A 23,068-nucleotide genomic window follows, 5' to 3' on the forward strand; every position below is an offset into this window, starting at 1 on the left:
ACAGCTCATCACAGCTCTTTCTCTCAACACAGCCTTGTATTTAAATATGACGTACTTCTCACTCATCCCTGCTTGCATCAATGCTGATGCATCACGCTGCTGCTGGCAAAGTTTAACCTCTTCCACCCCAGCCTCCTCCTTTATAGCATAAAGCTTGTTACATCCTTGTATTCAGATTCATGCTACTATGGATTCATTGCTTCTAAACTAGTTTTATTGTGTTCAGTAAGCATTTTCATAAATATATTTATCCATATAGCGGTTTCTTGACATGTGGTCCTCGGAGAGTCGAAGTATGCTTAATAACTAACCCAGGAGCATCTTTTTGAGCAGAGCCTTCTCTGCCAAGTAAAACTGAATATACATTTTGCAGTATAAAGGTTAAATGTATGACGAGAGTGTACCTTACTGAAATACAGTTTGCTGTAGGTTTGATTTATTGTAAAAGAGGCAGTGTCATTTTGTCAAACTGGGTGTTTCCTATTTAAGACATTTTAATTGGTTTAACAGCTCATACAGTAAAACCCACTGTTCAATGGTACAAATTAATGGAAAATATTCTGCAGTGCAAACACATATTCCAAAGCATATTTTAAAATACAAAATGATTTACATGCCAAATAAAATGGATCATATTTGAAAATAAAACCCAAAAGTCTATACAGCTCAAAGAGATGAATAACATTGTGCTTGTGGATTAAAAGAATTGTCACACAAAAAAAATGTTACTTTTCTGGTTGGTTTATACCAAGATCAGGTTGATTTTTTAACAAATGCCCTTCTGACTCCTGACTGATACTATTTGAAGACTACAGTTCTACACAGAGCTATAACCACAAAGAAGCTTCTTGTGTAGTTCACCCGTAACTGTACAGCTCTAGTTGTACTTTATCATCCAACAGTGCCCCCCTGAGGACAACGCTAGTAAAAGGGGATTTCTATTTTTTCTGTAAGAGGGTGATTACGTAGAACAATTTAACAAAACAGTCTGCTCTCCAGTATTTTTAATGTGCGGGGCTTCCATAGTACTAAGTCCAATGAAAAGGGTACAAATGATCAATGACACTCACGGCGTCTTTTAACCTGAGAGACATTCACAACATCAATGCAGATAAAAATCTAATTTACATGACATTTATTTGGGTTTATATCCTTTTTTTTTTTTTTTTTTGCTATCAGTTCTAATTCAATGATGACGATGTGTGAAAAATATAAATAATAAAATGCCCAGATATCTTACAAACAGTACTGTGGCAAAAAAAAAAAAAAAAAGTTTTTGAATTGAGGTCAGAAAATTACAAATGAAAGGCATAATGCCTGTTGTTACTAATGCAGAGGGCTTATGGCTGTTATTATAAAGCACTAAAACTAAGCATATAAAAAGTTTTTTCAACACATTACCTGCAAATGGAAACACCACAGATGGTGCTGCAATAGAAGAGGTTTTTAGAGGCAATAAAAAACTATGAAGGCCAAAGTTCCAGTAAAATCAGGAGTCATATAAAAGCTGCATTATCAGTTCATCATTAAAAATTTTGATTCTGAACTTAATTAAAGGCAGTTAATGCAAATTATATGCACATACATAATAAATGTTGGTCTTATAAACTAAAAAAACTGGCAAAGCTCTATTTGGATCTACTTAAAGACTCAGATGAAAACTCAGAAGTGTAAAATGTTGGCTTGGTATGACATTTAAAGAGTTTCTATGATTCACAGTCATCCTCCTCGTCATCGTAGTAGCGGTTCCTCTTGATTATATCCTCTGCACTCAGCTCCTCGGCTTCACTTCCCTCTTTGTCCTCCTCCCAGAATCCCACATCCTGGGAGGCGCGGTTCTGTCTTGGCTGTGCAGGTGGAGAAGGAGATGGTGAGGTACCTGGCGAGATGCTTCTTAAAGAGCTCACTTCTGCCACCATCTTGTCTTCTGCTGCTTTGACTTCCTTTATTTGTTCTTCCTTCCTCTGAGTCTCCATGGCCTCCCCTGAGACGCTCTCTCTTGCACTTGCTTCTTTTTTGTTTGGTTCCTTCTTCTCCTCCAGATGTTCCGGCTTATTTTCCTTGGCTGCTTCTTCAGCTTTTTGTTTCTCCTCAAATGACGCTCTCCACTCTAGCAGGGATTTGAGTGGGCGACGAGGCTCCCTGGGGGCCAGGCTGGCTGCAGGGTTGGGTTTGGCTGCGACGGTGAAAGGCCGACAGCGCTCCTTTAGAGATGAGCTCCTCCTCAGGCTCTTCAGCTCGGCCCGCTCTGTGCTCTGGAAGGATGACTGCACCTCATCCTCCGGAGGCCACTTGGCTCTCCCTAACCGGCCAGACGGAGCCCCCTCTGTGACTGGACTGAGAGCTGCAGACCCAGACTGGCCCTCACCTGCCAGGGGAGGCCAGGCAACCCTGAGCCTGCGTGTCTCAGCAGATTGAGGTTTCTCACTGAGGCTGCCATGTGTCTGTACTCGTGTCTCCAGAGCGGCGGTCAGATCTGTGACTTTAACCTGCGGGGATGTCTCCTCAGGCGGGGTTGGCGATTTGTCATGATTTAGGACACTCTCAGCTGGTCGCATCTCTGCTACAGGTTTTTCTTCCTCTTTCAGCTTCACCCCTTCCTCACCCTCCTCTCCTTCAGCTCGTGGCTCCCACAGCTCTTTGTGAGGACGGTGGCCAAAGCCCTCGTCATAGTTTCCTTTAGCTTTAAACAGCTGGTTGAAATGGGGCTTGCAGTAGACGTTACCATGCAGAGAAGCATAGTTCCCAAGACTACAAACAAGAGGAAATAAAACCAATCACTTTACAACTTTGTTGTGTGGTTCTTCAAAAAGCAGTGTTACTATAGAAATATAAATTACATTTACTCCTTGGATATTTTACCCTGTTTATTGGTTTTATAAATCAACCATGGTAAATATAAATTGACTGACTGAAATAATGACAAAATAACCTCTTTTAATGTCAAAGTGAAAACAGATTTCTGCAAAGTAATGTTAGTTAAAAAAATATATGTAAGGCCAAACAAATGACTGTATAAATATTCGCCTCCTTTAAGTGACGATCCTAATTTACAAGGTCCACCAATTGGTGCTAGTAGTCTCACAACTAGGGGGATCACCTGAGTGCAGTGTCTGTGTCTCAAGTGATTGTAGTATACCTGTGTCTGGAAGTTCCAGTCACCGGTTCATCAGTTTTCCTGTCCACCATTCTGACATGAAGACAAAAAAACCTCCAAGTAACTCAGAGAAAAGGTTATTGGAAAGTACGAGTTGGGGGGTGGATACAAAAAAATCCACTGCACTGGACATCCTCTGGAGTTCAGTAAAATCCATCATCAAGAAATGGAAGGAATATGTCATATGGGTAAATCCGCCTATATCAGGCCATTATCTCAAACTGAGTTGCTGGGCAAGAAGGAGACTAGTGAGATAGGCCACTAAGACACCTATGACTACTCTGAAGGAGTTACAAGCTTCAGCAACTGAGATGGGAGGGACTCTGCATACAAAAACTGTTTCCTAGGTTTTTCAAAACCTTCTCCCAATCAAAGCTTTATGGGAGAGTGGCATTGAGAAAGCCACTATTGAAGAGAACGCAACACAAGGCATAAAGGAGACTCAATGGTAAAGTGGAATAAAAGTAAAGTTTGGTCTGATGAGACCAAAATGGTGTTCTTTGGCCATCAGACAAGACGCTATGTTTGGCAGACACCAAACACTGCACATCACCACAAACACACCATCCCCACTGTGAAGCATGGTGATGGCAGCATCATGCTGTGGGGATGCTTCTCAGCAGCTTGCCCTGAAAGGCTTATAGAGAGAAAAATGAATGAGGCAAAATATAGGAAAATCCCCAATGACAATCATGGACTTGAAAAGGGCTGTTCACATTGATCACCATGCAACCTGACAGAGCTAGAGCAGTTTTGCAAATAAGAGTGGAGGAAAATTGCAGTGTTCAAATGGGCAAGCCTGATTGAGACCTATCCACACAGACTAAGTGCTGTGATTGCAGCCAAAGATGCTTCTACTAAATACTGACTTGAAGATGCTGAATATTTCTGCACTTATTTTACCTTAAGTATTTTTATTTAATTCACATTACTTTGTAGAATCTGTTTTTAACTCTAACATTTTTTTGTTGTCAAAAATGTCAAACTATTTTGACCATAGTTGATTTACAAAATCAATAAAAGGATTAAACAACCAAGGGGTTGAATATTGTTTATAGACACTTTAAAATGTATAATAATGGACAAACCCAAGTTTCATGCTGCAGTGCACACAACGAAAGCAGCTCTTGTGGTAGACATGCTTCAGAGCCACAAGTCTCTCCAGAGGATACACAGTCTTTAAACATGCGACGCAAGTCTCTTTCACCTGAGGGCAAAACTTCTAATCAAAGATGAGAAACATAAAGCAATAGTTAGCAGGGTTTTAAACCTTACGCATGTTATTATCATTTCATGCATGTGTCCTGCTTGGTATCAACACCTACTAACCCTTGATGCTTTGGGTTGCTCGCTGCTCTCCCCTAAAACAGACAAATCACAAAAGGATTTTCTGCTGTAATCAGGTAGTGAAAGTTGTACTTATATTTATTCTGGACTTTTCAATATTATAAGTAACATTCTACTCCCTTTCTGATGTTATATACAACACTTATGTAGGATCATGCCAATGGAATAAGCCTCACCATTGCACTCAGGTTCAGGGCCATGTTTCTGATTTACTGCAACAGATGTTTTTTGAGCAGGCAACTCTGTGGCTGCACCCTGCAGGAAACAGGGAAAAACAGAGGAGAACAAACACTCATGTAAACTTGTTGTTACATAATGGACTGCTGTGGATTTTTCCCTCATTTCTGGTTTGGGTGGGAAGAAGGAAAGAAAACAATGTACGGTGACGGGGGTAATCATAAATCGCCAAAACACAATGTGGCCTCCATAACTACTGTGTACTTTGACTTGTGAGCAACTCTAATAAGGAATTAGTCATTTCAATCTTTACACTGACCTCTAGAACTTATTCATTTGCTGGCAAAACAACTTGAAATTATTTGAAAATCCTGTAAAATCAACATTTCTTTAAACGTAGAAGACAAGTAGCTGATATCAGAGTGAAAATGCACTTACTTTGATACTGTAAACACATATTTGAAATACATGAAAGAGCACACTTAAAACACTTTGACAATATAAATACTTTTTTATAACATCACTCATACTCTAAAATTGTTTTCTAAAGTTGCAGAATTTTACAAAAATTAAAGACTTCATTAGAAAATGCTTAAAGGTCTCAGTATAGCTTGGTTGGATTATGTTTTTGATTTTGAACATGTCTCCTGTTGAATGAACTCACAGATCGAGCACTGCTTTGTTTAGAAACAGAGGTCTGGTACTTTGCCATCTTCTCCTTCATGGATGTCGACTCAACCACACGTTTGGACACAGACGTACCTAAAGCACAAACATTTTACAGAAAATTTATATGAAGTGTGCCAACCAATATTCCAGTAAAACGGCGTTAGTATGAGTTTATTCTTCCACTGTCCTTCTGTGCCACCAAGTGCTCTGTTTTCTTAAACAACACTGCTAACACACATCAAATGTCACACAAAGGCCTGAGTAAGTTAACTGTTTTAAGGGTGAAGACTGGACAAGAATCATGAGATCACGGGTTATTGATTATGTGTATACTGTCTCCACTCATACGCTACGACCCATACTTAAGTCAAAGGACTGTGCAGTCTCTGTCTTTACCTCCTTGCTGGTCCATGTCTTCTGATGAAGTACTGCGAAGTGTTGTCCTGCCACCCTGTAAAATAATTCAAACACATCAAATCAGAGGCCCAGCTTACAAAACTTCCTCTGTAAACTTGTCTCAGCACCAATCTTGTTTTCTTTTCTAACACTGATTCTTTTTATCAGACACATTTCAAACTGGACAAAGTTTTACTGCTTTCCTGTCTTTCAGTCAAACAAACACCATCATGAATCTTTATAAAACACAGACTGTTTGCTTTAAGTTTTTTATATATTTGCATCTATTTTTATACCAAAAACATAAACATAATAAACCTTTGAAATTATTCATTGTAAAAACATCTGAAAAAGAGAAGATGAAAAAAACCTTCAATATCAGTTGTTGAAGTGTTCCTGGTATTTTCACGACAGCTTTGCAGCTTTAAAATAAAGCCTTCAGGGACAGTAAACCTAAATCCATCCTCTGTCTGACCTCTCCTGATCAAACATAAGCCTTTGACATTTTTTGTCATAAGAATGTTTGAACATACTTTTCAAACCCCAAACTACAGACTGTGTCAGGAGCACTGCAATAAAGACAGAAAAAAATTCAGGTATCTGCATGGACAGCCACCAACATGTCTTTGACCTGAAGTCCACCCAACCAAAGCTATTCTGAAGTGAGTCTGTTTTTCTGTGACATTTAACTAATAATGTATGTTTACATGCAGTTAAAAAGGAGAATTATGAAGTTAGTTAAAGGAAATGTGTACATTTTGCAAACATTTTGTGCATGCTCTACAGTCCACACATCATGGTGTTTAAATGCATAAATGCTAAGCAGAACAGGATTCATATGGTCCTCTGCCTTTGGATGTCATTATAAGTTTTTCATAGTTATTATATTTACTGATGTTAGAGGTCAGGGTTTTATTCTTTGACCAGAAGATCATGTTTTGGTTCATTGTCATGTTGGAAGACAAAGTAATGTACTTCTTTCTCCACCTTTATGAGTGCAACATCTCTATGGCCAAAGAGCTCTAGTATGGATAATCTTTCCCTAGGTTGTCCTTAGCTTACTTCAGCGTAGCTTGAAGGTGTCTCTTCTGCAGAAGTGGAGTTTTTCCTCATAGTCCATTCCTGTGCAGGGCTCTAGAGATCATCTTCTTTGAAACTAAAATTCCTGACTTGGCTACATCATTTACTAGTGTCATAACAGTGTTTCTGGGGTCTTCCGACAGATCTCTCACTAGTTTTCTTTCCAGTTTTTAAATCTTTCTCTATCTACCTTTGCCAGGCTTGTTTGTGATTGTGTGGTTCTCTTTAAATTTCTTGATGATACTTCTCACTCCACTTCTGGGAACTGGAAATGCTGTGATGACTTTGTATCTTTCTCTCCTGCTTTGTGAGCATCAACAATTCTTTCTCTCAAGTCTAAACTGATTTATTTTGTTTTTGCCATGATGCTTTCTCCAGTGACAGCTCAAATCCTTACTGAAGTTTTTATACTGTGTAAACTGGAAGATAACCCTCAGTTTCAACTTGATTTTACAGGCTTTGAGCATTACTAAGTAAAAACACATCATTGCACAACAGTGGTTTGTGCTTTGGCTCAACAAAAAGGTCAATTCTAAAGAGGGTTAATAATTCAGACCCTGGTAGTTTTTGTTTTTTGTGTAATAATTTTGTTTCTGTGTGCAAAGTAAAAATAATATAAGTATCCAACATAAAACTAAGACGTTTGGAAAAGCTGTGTTAAAAATTCCTTGATATGTTTCACAGCTCTTGGGAACAACTTTGAAAAAGGGCAGTTTTTAAGGGGGCTAATAATTTCATAGTCATCTGTAGAAATGTTTCAAAAATTAAAAAAAAAAAAAAGTATGGTGAAGACCTGCCCTCTTTGCAAAGTGTATAGAGACAACATTTGTTATGAATCAGAGCTATACAACTAACTGACTGGCTAAAGCAAGAGGTGTGGCGTTCATCTTAACTATACCAAAAGAAAAGCACAGAAAGTGTCTAAAATGTACAGAGCTGTAAGGTTTGATCAGATTAATCTACATGCAACTGGTTATCTGTAGGAGGGTGCACAGTAACCCAAGTAGGGCTGAACGGTTTGGGAAAAAAACCGCGCCTTAACCACTCCTACCGGCGCACCAAATTGGGATTATTTTGACTCATATTACAAATTTGATATAAATTGCTGTCTTATGCAGGAATGATCCTTTTCATGTCATTCTCATTTAGATAAAGAAAACATAACAAAATAAAGGAAAGCAGGAATTTTCATAATTTTTTCTAAAAATGCCACTTGAATGTGCATGATGTGTCGAGCAGACATCTATGCTGCAAAAAAGTATACAGTTATTTTGACCCATATGTTAGTTTAATAAAATATTGCTCCCTCTGCAATTTGAAAATTGAAACAGGCCTTACTGCAATTTAATGTAAATTTTTATTTACTGAAGTAGCAGAGTCAGACATGCCTACCTAGATAAATCCATTCACCCACTCTTCACACACACTGAGACAAGGATGATAGTCCTGTATACTGCAGAACCAAGCTATGACTGTGGCTCAACTTTACTTTGAATAATGGCTAAACCAGAGTTTCTCTCTGCAGTTGTCCTGAGTGGAAAACATTCTGGCCAATTAAATCAGCTCATTTTCTTCACTCTACAATCCCACCTCAGTGCACCTGTATTAACTGTCTGTATCTGTCTTCACTGAAAAGTTTTGACTTATAAGGTGTTTAAATGCATCTTGCCCCACCCTGTCTAAACTCTTTCACTTCTCCTTTAATAGTGATGACACCATGTGTTAGTCACACTATTCAGTCCCTTCTAAAAGGCTAAAACTTTGAAATATAAGTCTTGAACTAAACAGAACATCTGACTGCCAGAACTCTGTAAAATTTAGAAAAAACTGTGAGTTATGTGGAAAGTGAGATAAAGAGTGTTTTTTTCTTCTGAGGTGATTGTCTGAAGACTGAAACAGCCGTAGGTCAGGAATGTTCCTGCATTCCTCGGCTAAGGAAGGTGGAGAGTGGAGGACTTGTTGTTTTGGCTGAGTGACGGAGGGAGAGAGAGGGGAGGATAGAGACCAGGGGGGGCAGGCAAAATTCAGGTGGAACAAGACCACTCAGAAAATACAGAGAAGAAAAATATGGAGCAAAAACTTGAAAAGAAATAATGTGAAGTATGAAAAACCCAACAGCTTTCACTAGAGTCAAGAAAAGGATAATCTTTGAAGCAGTTAGTATTACAGTATGTTCAATCTAAAGCATTAACTGAGGAAAAAAATGAACTGAACTAAAACAAAACTGTTTTAGATTCACATGATAACATCAGTTTGTATTGTGTTGTGCCTAGGTTATCAGTAATTTTATCTGCTGTAAGGCAGAGTTATCAGTAAATAAACCTTATGAACCTTGTGAATTTGGCTCTCAGTAGTAAGATTCCTTTAAAACTTAAAATTATTCTTGTCAAGGAGGCAAGTTTGGGCTATAAAGCCCAGTTTTAGCCACATTTGAATATATCATGAGTACAGTAAATCCCACTGATAGACACTGTGGTTACAGTTAATTCCTGAGTAACAGGGCCAATAAATGCTCAGCTGTCAAAGCTGCTGATAAAGAAGAAGCTATGAGAGGAGGGTCTACACAAACTGAGACCCTTTGTGCATACAGCAATAATGATTAAAGAGGATGTCCTAGATTCAGATGGAGTGTTAATCCTAGATAATGATATTCAATATGTGTGTACCTTTCCTGAGGCGTCATTTCCTCTCTCAAACTTCATCTTCAGGTTGTTCAGTGGCACCCGAGGTTTCTCGTAAGAGGCACGGGGGCTGGTTGGAACAGGCTCTTCAAGCTTTTCTGGTCTGTCACTGCATGTCAGCTCATCCCTGTCCATCCCTCTGTCTTCTTCACCTCTGCTTGGTGTTGGATCTGTAAGGGGGCCTTCCTGATCAGTTGGCACAGTGGGGCTCGTCACTGGAATGGGTTGCTCTGTGATAGACGGGGGTCTGGCCAGAGCAGGAGGCCTGCGGCAGATGCTGGACTGGACAGGAGTTGGGACTGAGGAAGACTTGTCCTTACTGCTGCTCCCCCTCTGCTCCCAGCGGTTCCTCAGCGCGCTTAGGTTGGCTAATCGCAAGGAGGGAGCCGCACTCTGAGGAGCCTGTGAAGAAGACAATGAATAGTTTTAGGCCAAACTTGAAGTAAAAACATCAATCAAAAGCAAAGTATGCAGCCTGTTCTTCTGCTGGTGTCACTGTAGAATTATTATGGTATTTCCTTTTGGCAGCAAAGATTGTGCAGTGCTAAGCATACAGATCAGCGCTGTGGAAGAGAGGAAATGCCAGGATCTGAACTTGGCTTCTGACAGATGAGGTGAACAGCTGTTCAAAGCTGGACCAGGAAGTAGATGTTTTGCTGCGGCTGCAGAGAGAAAAGCCACTGGCTCAAGATTGAGATAGCAGGACTCAGCATGCTTTTTCTTTTATCCAGCTGCATTCCTGTCCACACGACAACTTCACCTTTTCTAAAGACCTCTGAGAAGGGCTGTGTTAAACATTCAGCCATTCATGTCCACACAACATGTGGAGCAGTGAACAGAGCAACAGGAGGCACACTGCTGCTGCTGTTCCACTCTCAGAACTTCCCTTATTGTGAAAAGAGGAATAACAGATTAGGGAAGATGATGTTGACATACAGGGGAATCACACTCATTAAAGCAAACTAAAATCATTAAAAAAAACAAGCTTTGGTCAGATGCTTTGGGACAGGTCAGTCAGAGACATTCCAACACTTGATGAACACATGATTGTCATAACTCAAGAAAACTACAAATGGATTTAAAACTTAATTTTGAGATGATCACAACCATAAACTAAGAATAAGTCTACAAAAGATTAATTATGCTAGCATACAAGTGCACCAATAAAGTTACATGTAACTAAACTCACAGGCATACCAAAACCAATATGTAAAGAAGAAAAAAGAGAATATAGGAGAAAAATGGAAGAACAAATGGGATAGAAACCCCCAAAGAGGACAAAAATGCACACAATTACTCTCTTTGTGAGGCAAGTCCGGCTGAATGGAGAGAACTGGACAGTGGCAAGATTGTTTCCGCTTTTGTGAGCAAAAAGCAAAAAAGCAAAAAGAAACCTCTGCTGTGACTGTGCTGCAGTGACCAGATGAGTAGAAGCACAAACAGACAGTGGGGAAAGTGAAAGTCCTTTGCTCAATCCTTCTCTACAGGTTCAATGTGCCGAGAGAAAGCCAGAGATAGAGCTCTCCCAGATGTTAGTGGCTAGTCATAAAGTGTTCATGAGAGCCAGTCCAGCCCCTTTAACACCAGGAGAGTGAATGAGAGGGAGAGAGGGGGTCAGGAAACCAGAGCAGGAAATGATACATTCAGGAAAAAGTTAACTCTTTCTTCACTGTGTTGCTGTGACTTTTAGAAACAAATTAAAGTTAAAGTTTCTTTCATATCACTCATATTTAAACTTAACTATTTAGGATAATGTAAGAAATACACATAATTAAAATATCCAGAACAAGTTGTAATGAACATACGGATCAACAGTAAAGTTGGACTGAGCTGTAAGAGGGATGTAAACTGATTCTAACCTGATTCTGAAACACTATTCTGAGCCAAAATACACAGAAAAGGTTTTCAACTGTAATCTGTATGCTTAGATGGATGGATAAACTGCTGCCTGGGAATAAAGCCAAAGTATCAAGAGCACCCCCTGTTGACTGGTTGCAGCATAGGTCATTAACCCTGTCCCCTCCTTGTTAACAGATGGGTCAAACTATGAAGAAGATCTCTCATGACAGTTATTATCATGCTGATGCATCACAAAGCGTTTTTCTTCTGAGCAGCTTTGATTTAATTTGTTCATTTGACTCGAAAAACGGGATAAATGTAATGATTGACAGCTGTATTGGCAAATACAGCCCCTTGCACCATTCTTCAAAGGAAACCTGCATGTAAAGACATTTTGACTTTATTAAATTACCATTAGTGCATTTTGTCTGTAAGCTTTATGAAGAAATATATATTTCTACATTTCAAAATGTAGAAATATGCATTTAGTTTAGTATAAATCAATGTGAGATTGTCCCAAAAGATGGGAAAAAGAAGAATGCACACCAATCACATCCTACCCAGAATGTATTGCAAGAAATGGCTGTCTACATGGGGAACTACATTTTCAAACTTTCTCCAAATTACAGAAAACTAATGTGTTTCTTCATACAACATACACATAGATAACCTGACACGTCAGATGGACGGGCCAATCAGAGCAACAAAACGTGATGTAGCCGCGACCTAGGTGTGCATGCACAACTACCGAGGAATGATGTGAACTATGGCGACTGTAGACATGTCACTACACGACCTTTGTTGTTTTTTGAACAGAAAACAACTCACTGCTGTTCTTTGTTCTTCTTTTAACAAAGAAATGTCGTCAAGTTCTGATAAAACTGGCGCTTTAGCAGCATTCATGCTAAGCTCTTCCGCCATAATTGCACCGGCCTCTTGTTGCTTGCTTGCGTCACAACTCCGCTGCACCTGAAAGTACTGCCCCTCGTCGCTGTTTGGTCCTGTCACTTTCTAACTGGGCCCAAATGGTTCAGACGGGAGCTTTGCAAGATGGATCCACGAGTGAAAAACAAGGAAACTGTCATATCCATCTGCTTTGCAAGGTTAACACACAGAACCAGGTTCCCCCAAGTGGAAGTCAAGAGCATCACCATAACTTAAAAGGGGGAGGGGTGGGTGCTTTTCAAAAAACAAGGAAAAAAATTACAATTTTTTAAAAGTGGCATATTTGATCAATTTTTGTAAAAACATCCTTGAAATGAGTTTGATTTAAAAATAAAATTGACCATAATCAATGCGATTTGTGCTTAAAATCGTACACTTAAACCACCTACAGGGATGATGGGGGTCTTTGCGCTGTTATTTTGGGGGTCAAAGGCTGAAAAGTCTGGGAACCCCTGACAAAGAAGATACAAATGTTAATGCAATAAAGTACACATTTCTTTACATGCAGGGTAATTTTTTTTAATGATTATTTTTCTGGGCATTTTTCACCTTTATTAAGTAGGTCAGCTGAAGAGAGACAGGAAATATGGGGAAAGAGAATTGGGGAACACATTCACAAAACATGCTCCAAGACTAGGAAACAATCTCATAAACAGTGCATCGAGGACTATAGCCTCTGCTAATGGGTGCCTGCTCTACCCATGGTTAACTTTAGCCTGATTAGCAGAGTAGATGAGGAAAGGTGAGAGAAAACACACAAAATAACAATACTGGTGGATGCAAGTTTAACCCAGTTAGTAGAGCAGGTCCTATAAGCAGAGGAAAATCCTGGTTCTGATTGATGCATGTCTCTCTCCCCAATCCTCCTGTCACTTTTTAGCTGTCCTACCCAAACAAAGGCAAAAGACCCCCCCCCCCCAAAAAAAAATCTGTCAATAAGATGAAAAAGGTATTGCAAATAATCACAGTGAATTCATTGAATAACTGTCTATAGTAGCCTTCTAAATTTATTAAGAGCCTTTGGCAAAAATTCCCTTTGCTTTTCATTTCTATTATTTTATTCATCTCCATTCGTTTGAAACTGATAAGCTAATGCACAATCTGCCCTTGATCTCTCCTCCTCACTAAGATACGCACATGTGCAATCTTCTCTGTTTAACATAAATGTTGCTGTTTCAAAGGATTGTAAAAATGTTCAGTGCTGTTCAGAGGCCATTATTATTTTAGATTGTTTCATTAATGTTATTATCAAATACACAGTGCTTAACAAATTTATTAGACCACCCTAACCCTAACCAAAGTAAGGTTTACGCCACAGCTGCCCTAAATTAACAGCATTGGTAATTACCAAAATCATTTTTTATGTTTCTGCAATGGTTAATACACCAATATGTAGAAGCTCTTTAACCCAAATGATATTTTTAATGCCAAAATAGAATTATTATTGTTATCCATGAGTTTTCAAACTTACTGATTCACAAAAAAACTGAAAAAATAGTAAAGCAAATTAATATTTCTTGATTAATATGTCAAATTATAGTTATTTACTTGCATTCCTGAACAGAAAAAAATAGTTTTAGTGGTTGAATGTTATGCTTGATTCATTTCTGACTTCTCAGAGAAGCCCAGTGAGCCGGCTCAAATTTGGGTGAATTCAGTTTGAAATCCCTCATTCCTGTTCAAAAGGGTAAAACGTGGAGAGCTCACTGAAAATGAAAGAGTCTGCATTAAAGCACTTCATGATGCTGGATGGTCTTTGAGACAAATATGACAGGTGGTCTAATAAATTTGTTAAGCACTGTACCTGTAATGCAATCCTCCCCCTATATATTCTAACTGAGATTAAGTAACTACAATGTCTTAGTCAATAAGATTATTAACTTTTTATTGACTGATAGCACTAGCATTGAAACATGTGGTACATGTTACAATGGCAACCCAAGTATGAAAAAAACTGAACAACCTTTGAACCATGAAGACAAACACAGCAGTTTGAAGATTGTAAGGCTGAGTGAAGAATGCACACACTGACACAAAAAAATCAAATAAGAACAGAAGATGAGGACAAAAACAGCTTTGACCAGCACTGTTGACTATTATGTCACATTTGACTTTTTTGAATTTAAATACTAATTTTAAACAGCCTAAAGTGAGGGATGCAACTTTATTAACATCAGGCAAAAAGGAAGCAAATCTTAGTTTAAAAAGCAAAATGGTAAATAATTTTAAGAACTATACATAATATATTTCTGTATTCAAGACAAATGTTTCATTATTAAATAAGAAAAAAACTACTGTCTCTCTCTCTCTCCCTCCCTCTCTCTCTGTCACACACACATAAATACAAACAGATGGTCTTTTACAAATTTAAACCCGCCTCAGCCTCATGGGGGCACAAAAAATTATCCACAAAAATTTGAATTTGACTTCAGTATCTCATTAATAATAATATGTGCTCATGCCCACATACACAGGATGTTTAGTTCTTCAAAAGATTGACAAATTTGGGTGATTCAGCTTGATAGATCAGTACATGGAAGTTTAGGAATGAAGCAAACAACTGGCACTAAACTTCTACTTTTGTGCACTTTTTAAATTTGGTACTTTCAATGCTTTAAGACCTAACTGATGTGGCAAACTAGCTCTCACACACAATATATTTATAACACACATTAGGAGTAGCTAATTAAGTTACAGTCATTGCCAGACAGATCATTAAACAAAGACTATTAAAGCTGATAAGCTTTAAAGAAGCTGGCTCTGACATATATTTACACAAACAAACTGATAAACTATCCTGAGATTTCTACAGGATATCTACACTAATATTACCTTGTGTTTCCTCATGGTTTTAGCTGATCAGTTCCTCATATAATCCCAGTCCAGCCTTGTTTATGAGTGTTATTGAATGACAAAGGAGGGAACTACAAAGAGCACTGCAGAGAGATTACACTGTAGTAGGATTATGGGTCTGATAGCCTGCCCATCGCAACAAGTGGCCAATGAGAGGTCAGCATTGACAAGACATGTGTGCTGGCATGGTGTATGTGTTGTGTGTGAACCCCTCATCTGATCATGCAATAATTAGTTCAGCAGCTTCTGAGTAAATGAAGCAGGATATGCAGCATGCATGCCCTGAATAAGCATGTGGTCTGTACAGAAAGGCATATCAGAGCTCCGTAGATAAGACGTATCATTGATTTAGGTTAGTGGATAACAGTTTAAACTGTACACTAAAGTTACATAACTGTTTATAATTGTCTTGTGACAGAAATAAGACATTCAAAGGTATCCTAGGCATACTTACTCCTTTTTTCTTCTCTGTACTGGCTTCCTCAGCAGCTTTTTGGTACCTGAAAGAGAGAGATACAACACTGACATCTGCTGACAAAACACAAAAATAAAGACTTTACAGAAATCTATTACTCTTTCATGAACCTTGCAAGGTGTTGGTTTACAGCTTTTACATCCAAGTTAGTTATATTTTTTTTTATAAAAGCTCTCAGTGAATAAAAGCAGACACATTGTTTCACTTCTGGCAGAGAAAACATAATGAAGCACAGAGATTGATTTGATTATGGGTCGGTCGCAGGATATAAACATTAACATTGCCCTCCTGCTCAGTTGCAGTTGATTTCCTGTTGCATTAACACATCAGATCACCCTGGCTTTATGCTGCAAATTTATTAAGGGCTAGTGGGAAAAATTCTTGGTAAAGTCGGGTTGAAAATCAGGTCTGTTTGTGCTCACGCATGCGGCTCAGCCTGAAGATTTGATAAGTTTTAGGAGTTGTGTGTATATGTGAAAATACTATTATCTCTCAACCTTTTTTGTTGACTCCAAGATTGCCTGTCGCTGCGTAAAATAAACACGCCATACTAAGAAATATAGAATCATATATTATCAAGAGGCTTTATTTGTCTTCACTTTCAAAACATTTTGCTTCAGTGAGGCCAACTCAAAAAAAAAATGAAACTATATAGTCCAAAACATAGATTATATGTGTTTAAGGTTTTAGAAATCATACATTTAGTAGTTCTAACAGTACTGACAATGTCTTTATGTCTTTCATGTCTTTCTTTGGCATTTCAATGGCACTTGGCTTATCCAGAAATTACTTACCATGGCTGATTTATTATTGTTAAAAAAATTACAAGTGTAGACAGTGAAAACAACAGACACTTCTTAAACTAGAAAAGCTCTCAGAGAGTGCAGACCTCCGCCATTAGCCTTATCTCCCAACAGTAAAGAATCCTTTAAAAATTCCTGGATCCAGATGGTGATCCGGATCACTCCAAAAATCTAATCAGTTCTTCCTTATGCTATTTCTGACATTCCCTAAAAATTTCAATAAAATCCGTCCATAACTTTTTGAGTTATGTTGCTAACAAACTAACAAACCCTGCCAATCACATAACCTCCTTGGCAGAGGTAAAAAAAAAACCAAACAAACAGGAGTTTCTTACTTGGAAAAGCGTTCAGCGATGGCATTGTTCTTTCCTCTGCTGCTCAGTGACAGCTCCTTTGCAGTAACACGCAAGGATTGTGTCGCCCAAGAGCGTCGACTGAAGGGACCACTGTCCATCTCTGGCAGCTATGATAATACCTAGAATTAAACACAACAATCATTAGCCATGTTCTGTAACTCATCACCTCTTTATTTTTTTGTTTTACTAAACCTTCGATGGGAAAAAGGAAACTGAAGTAATACTAGAACCATTCAAAAACATTCCTGATAGTACATTTTTATCACTCTTCTATCTAAAAGGTGTGTGTTTGAGGGTATTAGGGTTGCGTGGCAACATCAGACAGCATTTACGTAGACAAAACAGCTGATTTAAATAGAAAAACATGGATACAACCTAACCTGACAAGTAAAAACTCTTCAGTGTTCTCCTTCCAGATCCCAGGTTTGTGCTTGCAGAGGGACTCTTTGCTGTCTGAGATAATTGTTTTGCAAGTTTGTACCATCCTCTCCATCAGTGTACCTCCTGTCTCCCCCCACTACCTGACAGAGGATACATACCAAAGACTGCTTGCACATATGTGTGCACACACAGAAGCATTCACACAAACAGGTCAACATGTTCAAACTTGAACTTCAGCTTGTGCCGCTTGATCGCCAAGATGGAAACACGTACTATAAGAAACTGACCTCAGCATGGGCACATTATCATTATGAGGGGAAGGAGGCGTGCACAGAGAGGACAATCACGCTGCATTAAACATAGTCTGTCCCTCTTAAACTTCATGACAGCAAATACACACCTAACAAGAAGGTGCCACAGACAGACAGACAGTCAAGCCTCTGATACATTTTTTGTCTCCATAGCTCGATCTAATGTCAGGCTATGAATCCCTCTTTAGCACTCAGACAGTATGTGCAGTCACCAAAGCTGATATAGTTAATAATCTCCTACTGTCTGGGATTTTTCACCCAGGTGCACCTATTACATCACCATCCAGATGAAAACAGCACCGTTGACGAGTGGTGAGAGGACTTTGGACTGAACTTCAACATGATTGGGACCATCAGAAAATAAAATCAAAGAAATTTCCTTCTGCCTGTACAGGGCAACCATAAAGACAGCATTATCTAAATCAACCTACAACATTACAAAGTCTTACCTAGATACGATTATATTTTATTTTTCCATAGCCTATACAGTCATTCTAGTTGTACCTAATGGGCAGGGGAAAGGAAAAACACAAGCAGAACGTGGTGGTCCGCTTGTCAGGCACTATAGCTGGGGTTACATCTGAATGGCTTGGGGCTATTAACTGTTGCTAGAGGTTTCAGCCCTGATGGACGAGTCGGATTAGTCAGTTGATTAGCTCCTAAACGTTTCACTAGGTACAGTTCAGGGTCCATCAGATTTTAAAATTAGACTAATTTCTGGGGAAGGTCAAGAAGTCTGAAGAAAAGTATGCTGGCTCAAAAGTTAACATTACTCATTGCTATAAATATATATATAATTTAACTGTAGCCTTCTGGTGTGTGGTTCTTCCTGCTCTTTTATAGTAAAAATCAAACAATACTGATACCTGTTTGATACCAGAATGACAAAAGTTCCGGGTATCCAATACTGTGTATGTAATCTCTTGTCTTTAATGGACAAAAAAATGCAAAACTCCTGCACAGTGTCTGAATATGTTTGCAGTGTTTCGGTACCAAAACGTTGCCAACCTATATGAGAAATCAAAACACTATTTGTAAAGATATGACAAAAAAATATTTATAAAAGTTTGGTTCTTTTCATCACCATTGATTATTAAAACACAGATGCTATGAAACATATGGTAAGCTATAGAAAAGTATTTAAGTCATTTTGGCATGGAATAAACTGAATCATTTCCCATGCACAACACAATTGGATTGGCTGGATGTCACATTTGCTCCAAATATCAGATTTCAGTCTCATGTACTACTAATAATTGGTAATGCCTGACCTGAAAACTCAATATCAGTAAGTCCCTAGTATTGACAACCTTAGTACTGTCATTATTGCATAGCTCCGTGGGTATGAGCATAAAATAATGTAATTAGACCTCCATGTTGAGAATATCATTCCTGTTGGTCTTTTTGCAAGACATCAGAGTAGTTAAGTCTATGTGTGCAGTAGCATATGCATTGGATGGCATGCAGGGACACACCCCATTAAGATCACAAGTCCTTCTGCAAGGACAGCACAGGTGAGGTGAGTTTAGAGTCGCCAGTCCACCTTGTTTGCATATCCTTCAACTGTTAAAGAAAGCCACAACAACTAAGGAAAAGCTGGTAAAACCAATAACCTGCCCAGAGATAAAAACAAACACTGTCAGTCAAACTCAAGTTATCCTCGCATTATTGCACAAAAAGAATAGCTGAACAGAGCTGTGTGCTGAAAATCAATTCACTACAGGAAATGTTTCTGATTCAAATAAAGAATAGGGTGAGGCCATTGCACGCTTTGCCTGTATTTGAAAACAACCTTAATGCCCTACATTCAGACTTTTTATTACCTGGTTAGAAGGCTAGAGATTAAGATAACTAGAAAGTCTAACTCTTCAGACTTGCCTGTATTAAACTGAATATGACTTTTAGGAATACTGACTCAGTCTTTATTAATCAGAGGTTTAAAAAAGCATCAGAATACAAACAAAGCATAAACAAAGGTGTCCCTGTTTTAGTAGCAACAAGGCTCTAAATCATCCCAGGTTTGCTGAAATATGAGCTTCTGAAATCTGATCATCTGAACTCCAGCATTTTGCTCCATCCCCATCACTTATCAGTGAAAGGTGGATACTGATCTTTAACCCCTCATTTAAGCCAAGTTCTCCTTAACAACATGTAACCACAACATATTTGGGAATACAGTATGACTCATGTCAAAGGAGGAGTTCATATTTAGCACATGATTGACCTAAGAAACAATTATGATTAGGAGCAAACAAAAGCATATATTAAGTTGTTCATAAGGACATAATTAAGTTCAACCAGTAGTGAGGCGATGAAACAAACAGGCATGACTCACGTTAAAAAACTGGCCGCCCTGCACACAGGCCAGCATGTTATGTTATTACAGAGCTGTAATGGCAGGTGTGTTACACCATAAGCGCCTTGTTGAGTTCGTCTGTCACTTAAATCAAAACGCAAGCTATGGCGACGACTAATCAGCATAATTCATCTATTTTAAACAGCTACAGGGTTAGGTTACATGTAAGTTCTGATGTAGACAGTACAGAATGATTAAAGACAAAAAAATAAACTTTAAAAGGCTATAGGCATGGAAGCTGGGCTGGTTTGGCCTCAACTTTCCCAACAGACAGTGGGCTCGTTATTAGCAAGACTCTCTGTGCACGTGCGCAATTAAAAGATCAAAGAACGAATCTCACTCTCGAGGAGTAATTTAACTGTTCAAATGCACAGTTTTAGGGATTTAACAGACACTGTTATCAAAATTATATCCATGGTTCCACGTCCTCGCTTTGAGTTTCCTTACCTGAGCGAACTTCCGTTGACTCACTCTTTTTGTGAAACCTTCAGAGACACCCGACACTTGCTACTGCCACTGCGTCACCGCCCGGTGTGCACCCGACAGGGGTGGGGTGAACACAAAGGTGTCATGGGAGTGGAAGAGCTGGGTCACATGGTTGTTATACACCAATGACCTTGGGTATTGCATTACCCTACCTGGTACAATCATGTGTGTGTGTGTGTGGGCGCGTGCTTGCGAGCATACCACCCACTCAAAAAATTCCCGAGAGCTATAAGCTATCCTCGTTTGTTTTTCAAGAGAACAGAAAGTAAGACAAAGAAGGAAAGAAATAGAGGAGGCACACTGAGCTGCTCAGGTTTCTCACAGTTACAGTGCAGCTTTTGATTCCCCAGGGCAGAGGCAGAGATTTTAACTGTTTGTTTGAGATTTAGCCTTCCTTAAATCCAATGTGAGTTTTGAAAATTACTACTGATGCCTCTTTTCGCCTTCAAAAATAATAATGAACAATAGCAATGAGTTTGATAAGTTCTCTATTGTTACCTTTAATGTTGAAACTGCCTTTACATGGGTGGTGTGAACCAAAGTTAACTACAAGCTGCTCTCACAGCCTTTCCTGCAGCATTCTCAGCAAAGGCTCTCCAATTGATGCAATTTTGACTGTTAAACGAATAAAAGATTTTTTTGTGAACATAAATTGCACATATGCAAAACCAGGAAAAAAAACAGATGAGAGGTCCCATTTTATCCACAGGAGGCAGTAAAATTGATACAAACCTGAAGTTCATCACAGAAGCTTAAAAGATGCTTTTAATTAATGAATTATTAAATGGTATTACAATGCATAAATACAAGTCATGTGAATAATATTGAACTTTATTAACATAGCAAATTTCCTACACAAATTCAGTTCAAAGAGCTTTACTGAAAATCAAAGACAAATATTACACAACAAATAAGAGCTTTTTATGCTTCATGCAGGGAAGAATGTTCTGAATTAAAATATCTCAGTGAGATGGTATCAAGTTAAACTTGTTCATTAAACAGCTCAGCAGATGTTTGCATTAAATTTGCCTCTGAAGTAAGGCAAGTCATTGTGAGTAGAGATTTCTTGAATTTGTTTGATGTTACAATGTTTTCAAGGAGGCTTGTCTAGTCAGTTCAAGAACCTTTATACCACTGGACCATTATTGGGAAGCAGATTTCGAGGGTCAGGGTTTTATTTTGAAGACATTTCAGGGGGATATGAGGGTCTGAGGTTGTGGAACACAAGGGCACACGTTTGATCGTGTTAATAATATGCTAACAACACAATGGCTCAGCGTTGATGTACTGCTCTGAGCAAGTCTCACAGTGTGGGATACATGTAATACATCTGATATGTCAATTTTCCCCTTTGAATTAAAAGATGTACACTCTCCTCCAAAAGTTTTAAAACAATTCCTTTATTTTTTCTGTAGACTGAAAACATTTTGGTTTATCAGAAGATGAGAAGACAAGAGATCAACATTTCAGCTTTTATTTCTTGGTATTTACATCTGGATCTGATACATACCTTAGAAGATAGCGCCTTTTGTTTGAACCCACCCATTTTTCATGTGAGCAGAGTGTTGGAACATTTGAATGACAAGTATGTTTTGTTGCCCAGGTGTGTCCTATTACAATGATTATTCAAACAACAAATAGCGCTGAATGTCTACGCTCAGTTTCAGATTTGAGTTTTGCCTGTGCAGACTGCATTCATAGTTAGAGGTGTAACCAACATGAAAACCAGAGAGCATGTAAGATGACAAACGAGTGATTTTGAAGCTGAGAGGAGATGGAAAATCAACCAGTCATTGCACAAACACTGGCCATAGACAGTACAACCATTTGGAATGTCCCACAGAAGAAAGAAACCACTGGTGTACTAAGTAACAGATGTCGATCGGGTAGACTAAGGAAAACAGAGACAGAAACATTGTGAAAGCTGTAAAGAAAGATCCTAATACAACTGTTAGTGACATCAGCAACAACCTCCAGAGGACAGGAGTGAAGGTATCGCAATCTAATGTTTGCATAATACTTCATGAACAAAAGCACAGAGGCTACACCAGCTGATGCAAACTACTCATTAGCAAGAAGAACAGGAAGGCCAGGCTGGATTTTTTTCCAAAAAGTACAGACATGAGCCTCAAAATTCTGGAACAATTCTTTTAAGGGCTAATGAGACAAAGAGGAACCCTTACCAAAGTGATGGAATGACTAAAAAATGAAAAAGAAAGGATCTGCTCATGATCCCAAACATACATGCTCATTTGTGACAGTGGAGGTAATGACACAGGGTTAGGGTAAAACCATTGGTTAACAGTTTTACCATAGCAAGTTATTTTCATGAGATCTTGCAAAAATGACTGAAATTGACTTGTTGCCACAGGAAAACAATTTTTACTTTAAAAAGATTACAAGACAGATCTGCTAGGTCAAGACAAATCATGAGCATAAAGGATCAAACAAAAATCTATAGATGCATGTGTACATAGCCTACCAGATGTATCATTTTGTTAATTCTGAAGAGAATATAGGCCTAATTGTGTAACAGGAGTGTGCTTATTTTATAGTAAATTTCTACCAACAAATCAATAAAGTGTCATTATTTTTTCACATCAGGCATCTTTCAAGCATAAAAACAACAGTCTCATCAGAATAAATGAACAATAACACAGTTAATGACGCCATCTGCAATTAAACGGCAGATTGGGAGGAGCTTTATATTTATATTAAATATCCTATTAGTTAAAGGAGTAAAAGGGCTGAATTGT

General features: G+C 38.5%; 1 protein-coding gene across 1 annotated transcript; it reads right to left on the reverse strand.

The window, feature by feature from the left end:
* Window positions 1-1,205: 1,205 nt before the first annotated feature.
* Window positions 1,206-20,357, reverse strand: LOC121507027 (LIM domain and actin-binding protein 1-like). Its single transcript, XM_041783148.1, has 10 exons — window positions 20,274-20,357; window positions 16,758-16,897; window positions 15,599-15,644; window positions 9,493-9,909; window positions 5,747-5,801; window positions 5,346-5,443; window positions 4,681-4,759; window positions 4,487-4,518; window positions 4,246-4,379; window positions 1,206-2,751 (listed from the first exon to the last, which is right to left on the reverse strand). The coding sequence occupies exons 2-10, from the start codon at window positions 16,874-16,876 to the stop codon at window positions 1,707-1,709; spliced, it is 2,025 nt and encodes a 674-aa protein (XP_041639082.1). The 5' UTR covers window positions 16,877-16,897; window positions 20,274-20,357; the 3' UTR covers window positions 1,206-1,706.
* Between the last annotated feature and the right edge of the window lie 2,711 nt (window positions 20,358-23,068).

This window comes from Cheilinus undulatus, linkage group 3 (assembly GCF_018320785.1).
Source record: "Cheilinus undulatus linkage group 3, ASM1832078v1, whole genome shotgun sequence".
Lineage (NCBI taxonomy): Eukaryota > Metazoa > Chordata > Actinopteri > Labriformes > Labridae > Cheilinus > Cheilinus undulatus.

Coding starts and splice junctions, on each gene's coding strand:
- LOC121507027 (XM_041783148.1), bottom strand. CDS start 16,876: ATGGACAGTGGTCCCTTCAGTCGACGCTCTTGGGCGACACAATCCTTG. Junction 15,645..16,757: donor ATCGCTGAACGCTTTTCCAA/GTAAGAAACTCC, acceptor TCTCTCTTTCAG/GTACCAAAAAGCTGCTGAGG. Junction 2,752..4,245: donor CACTGCAGCATGAAACTTGG/GTTTGTCCATTA, acceptor TCTTGTTTGTAG/TCTTGGGAACTATGCTTCTC.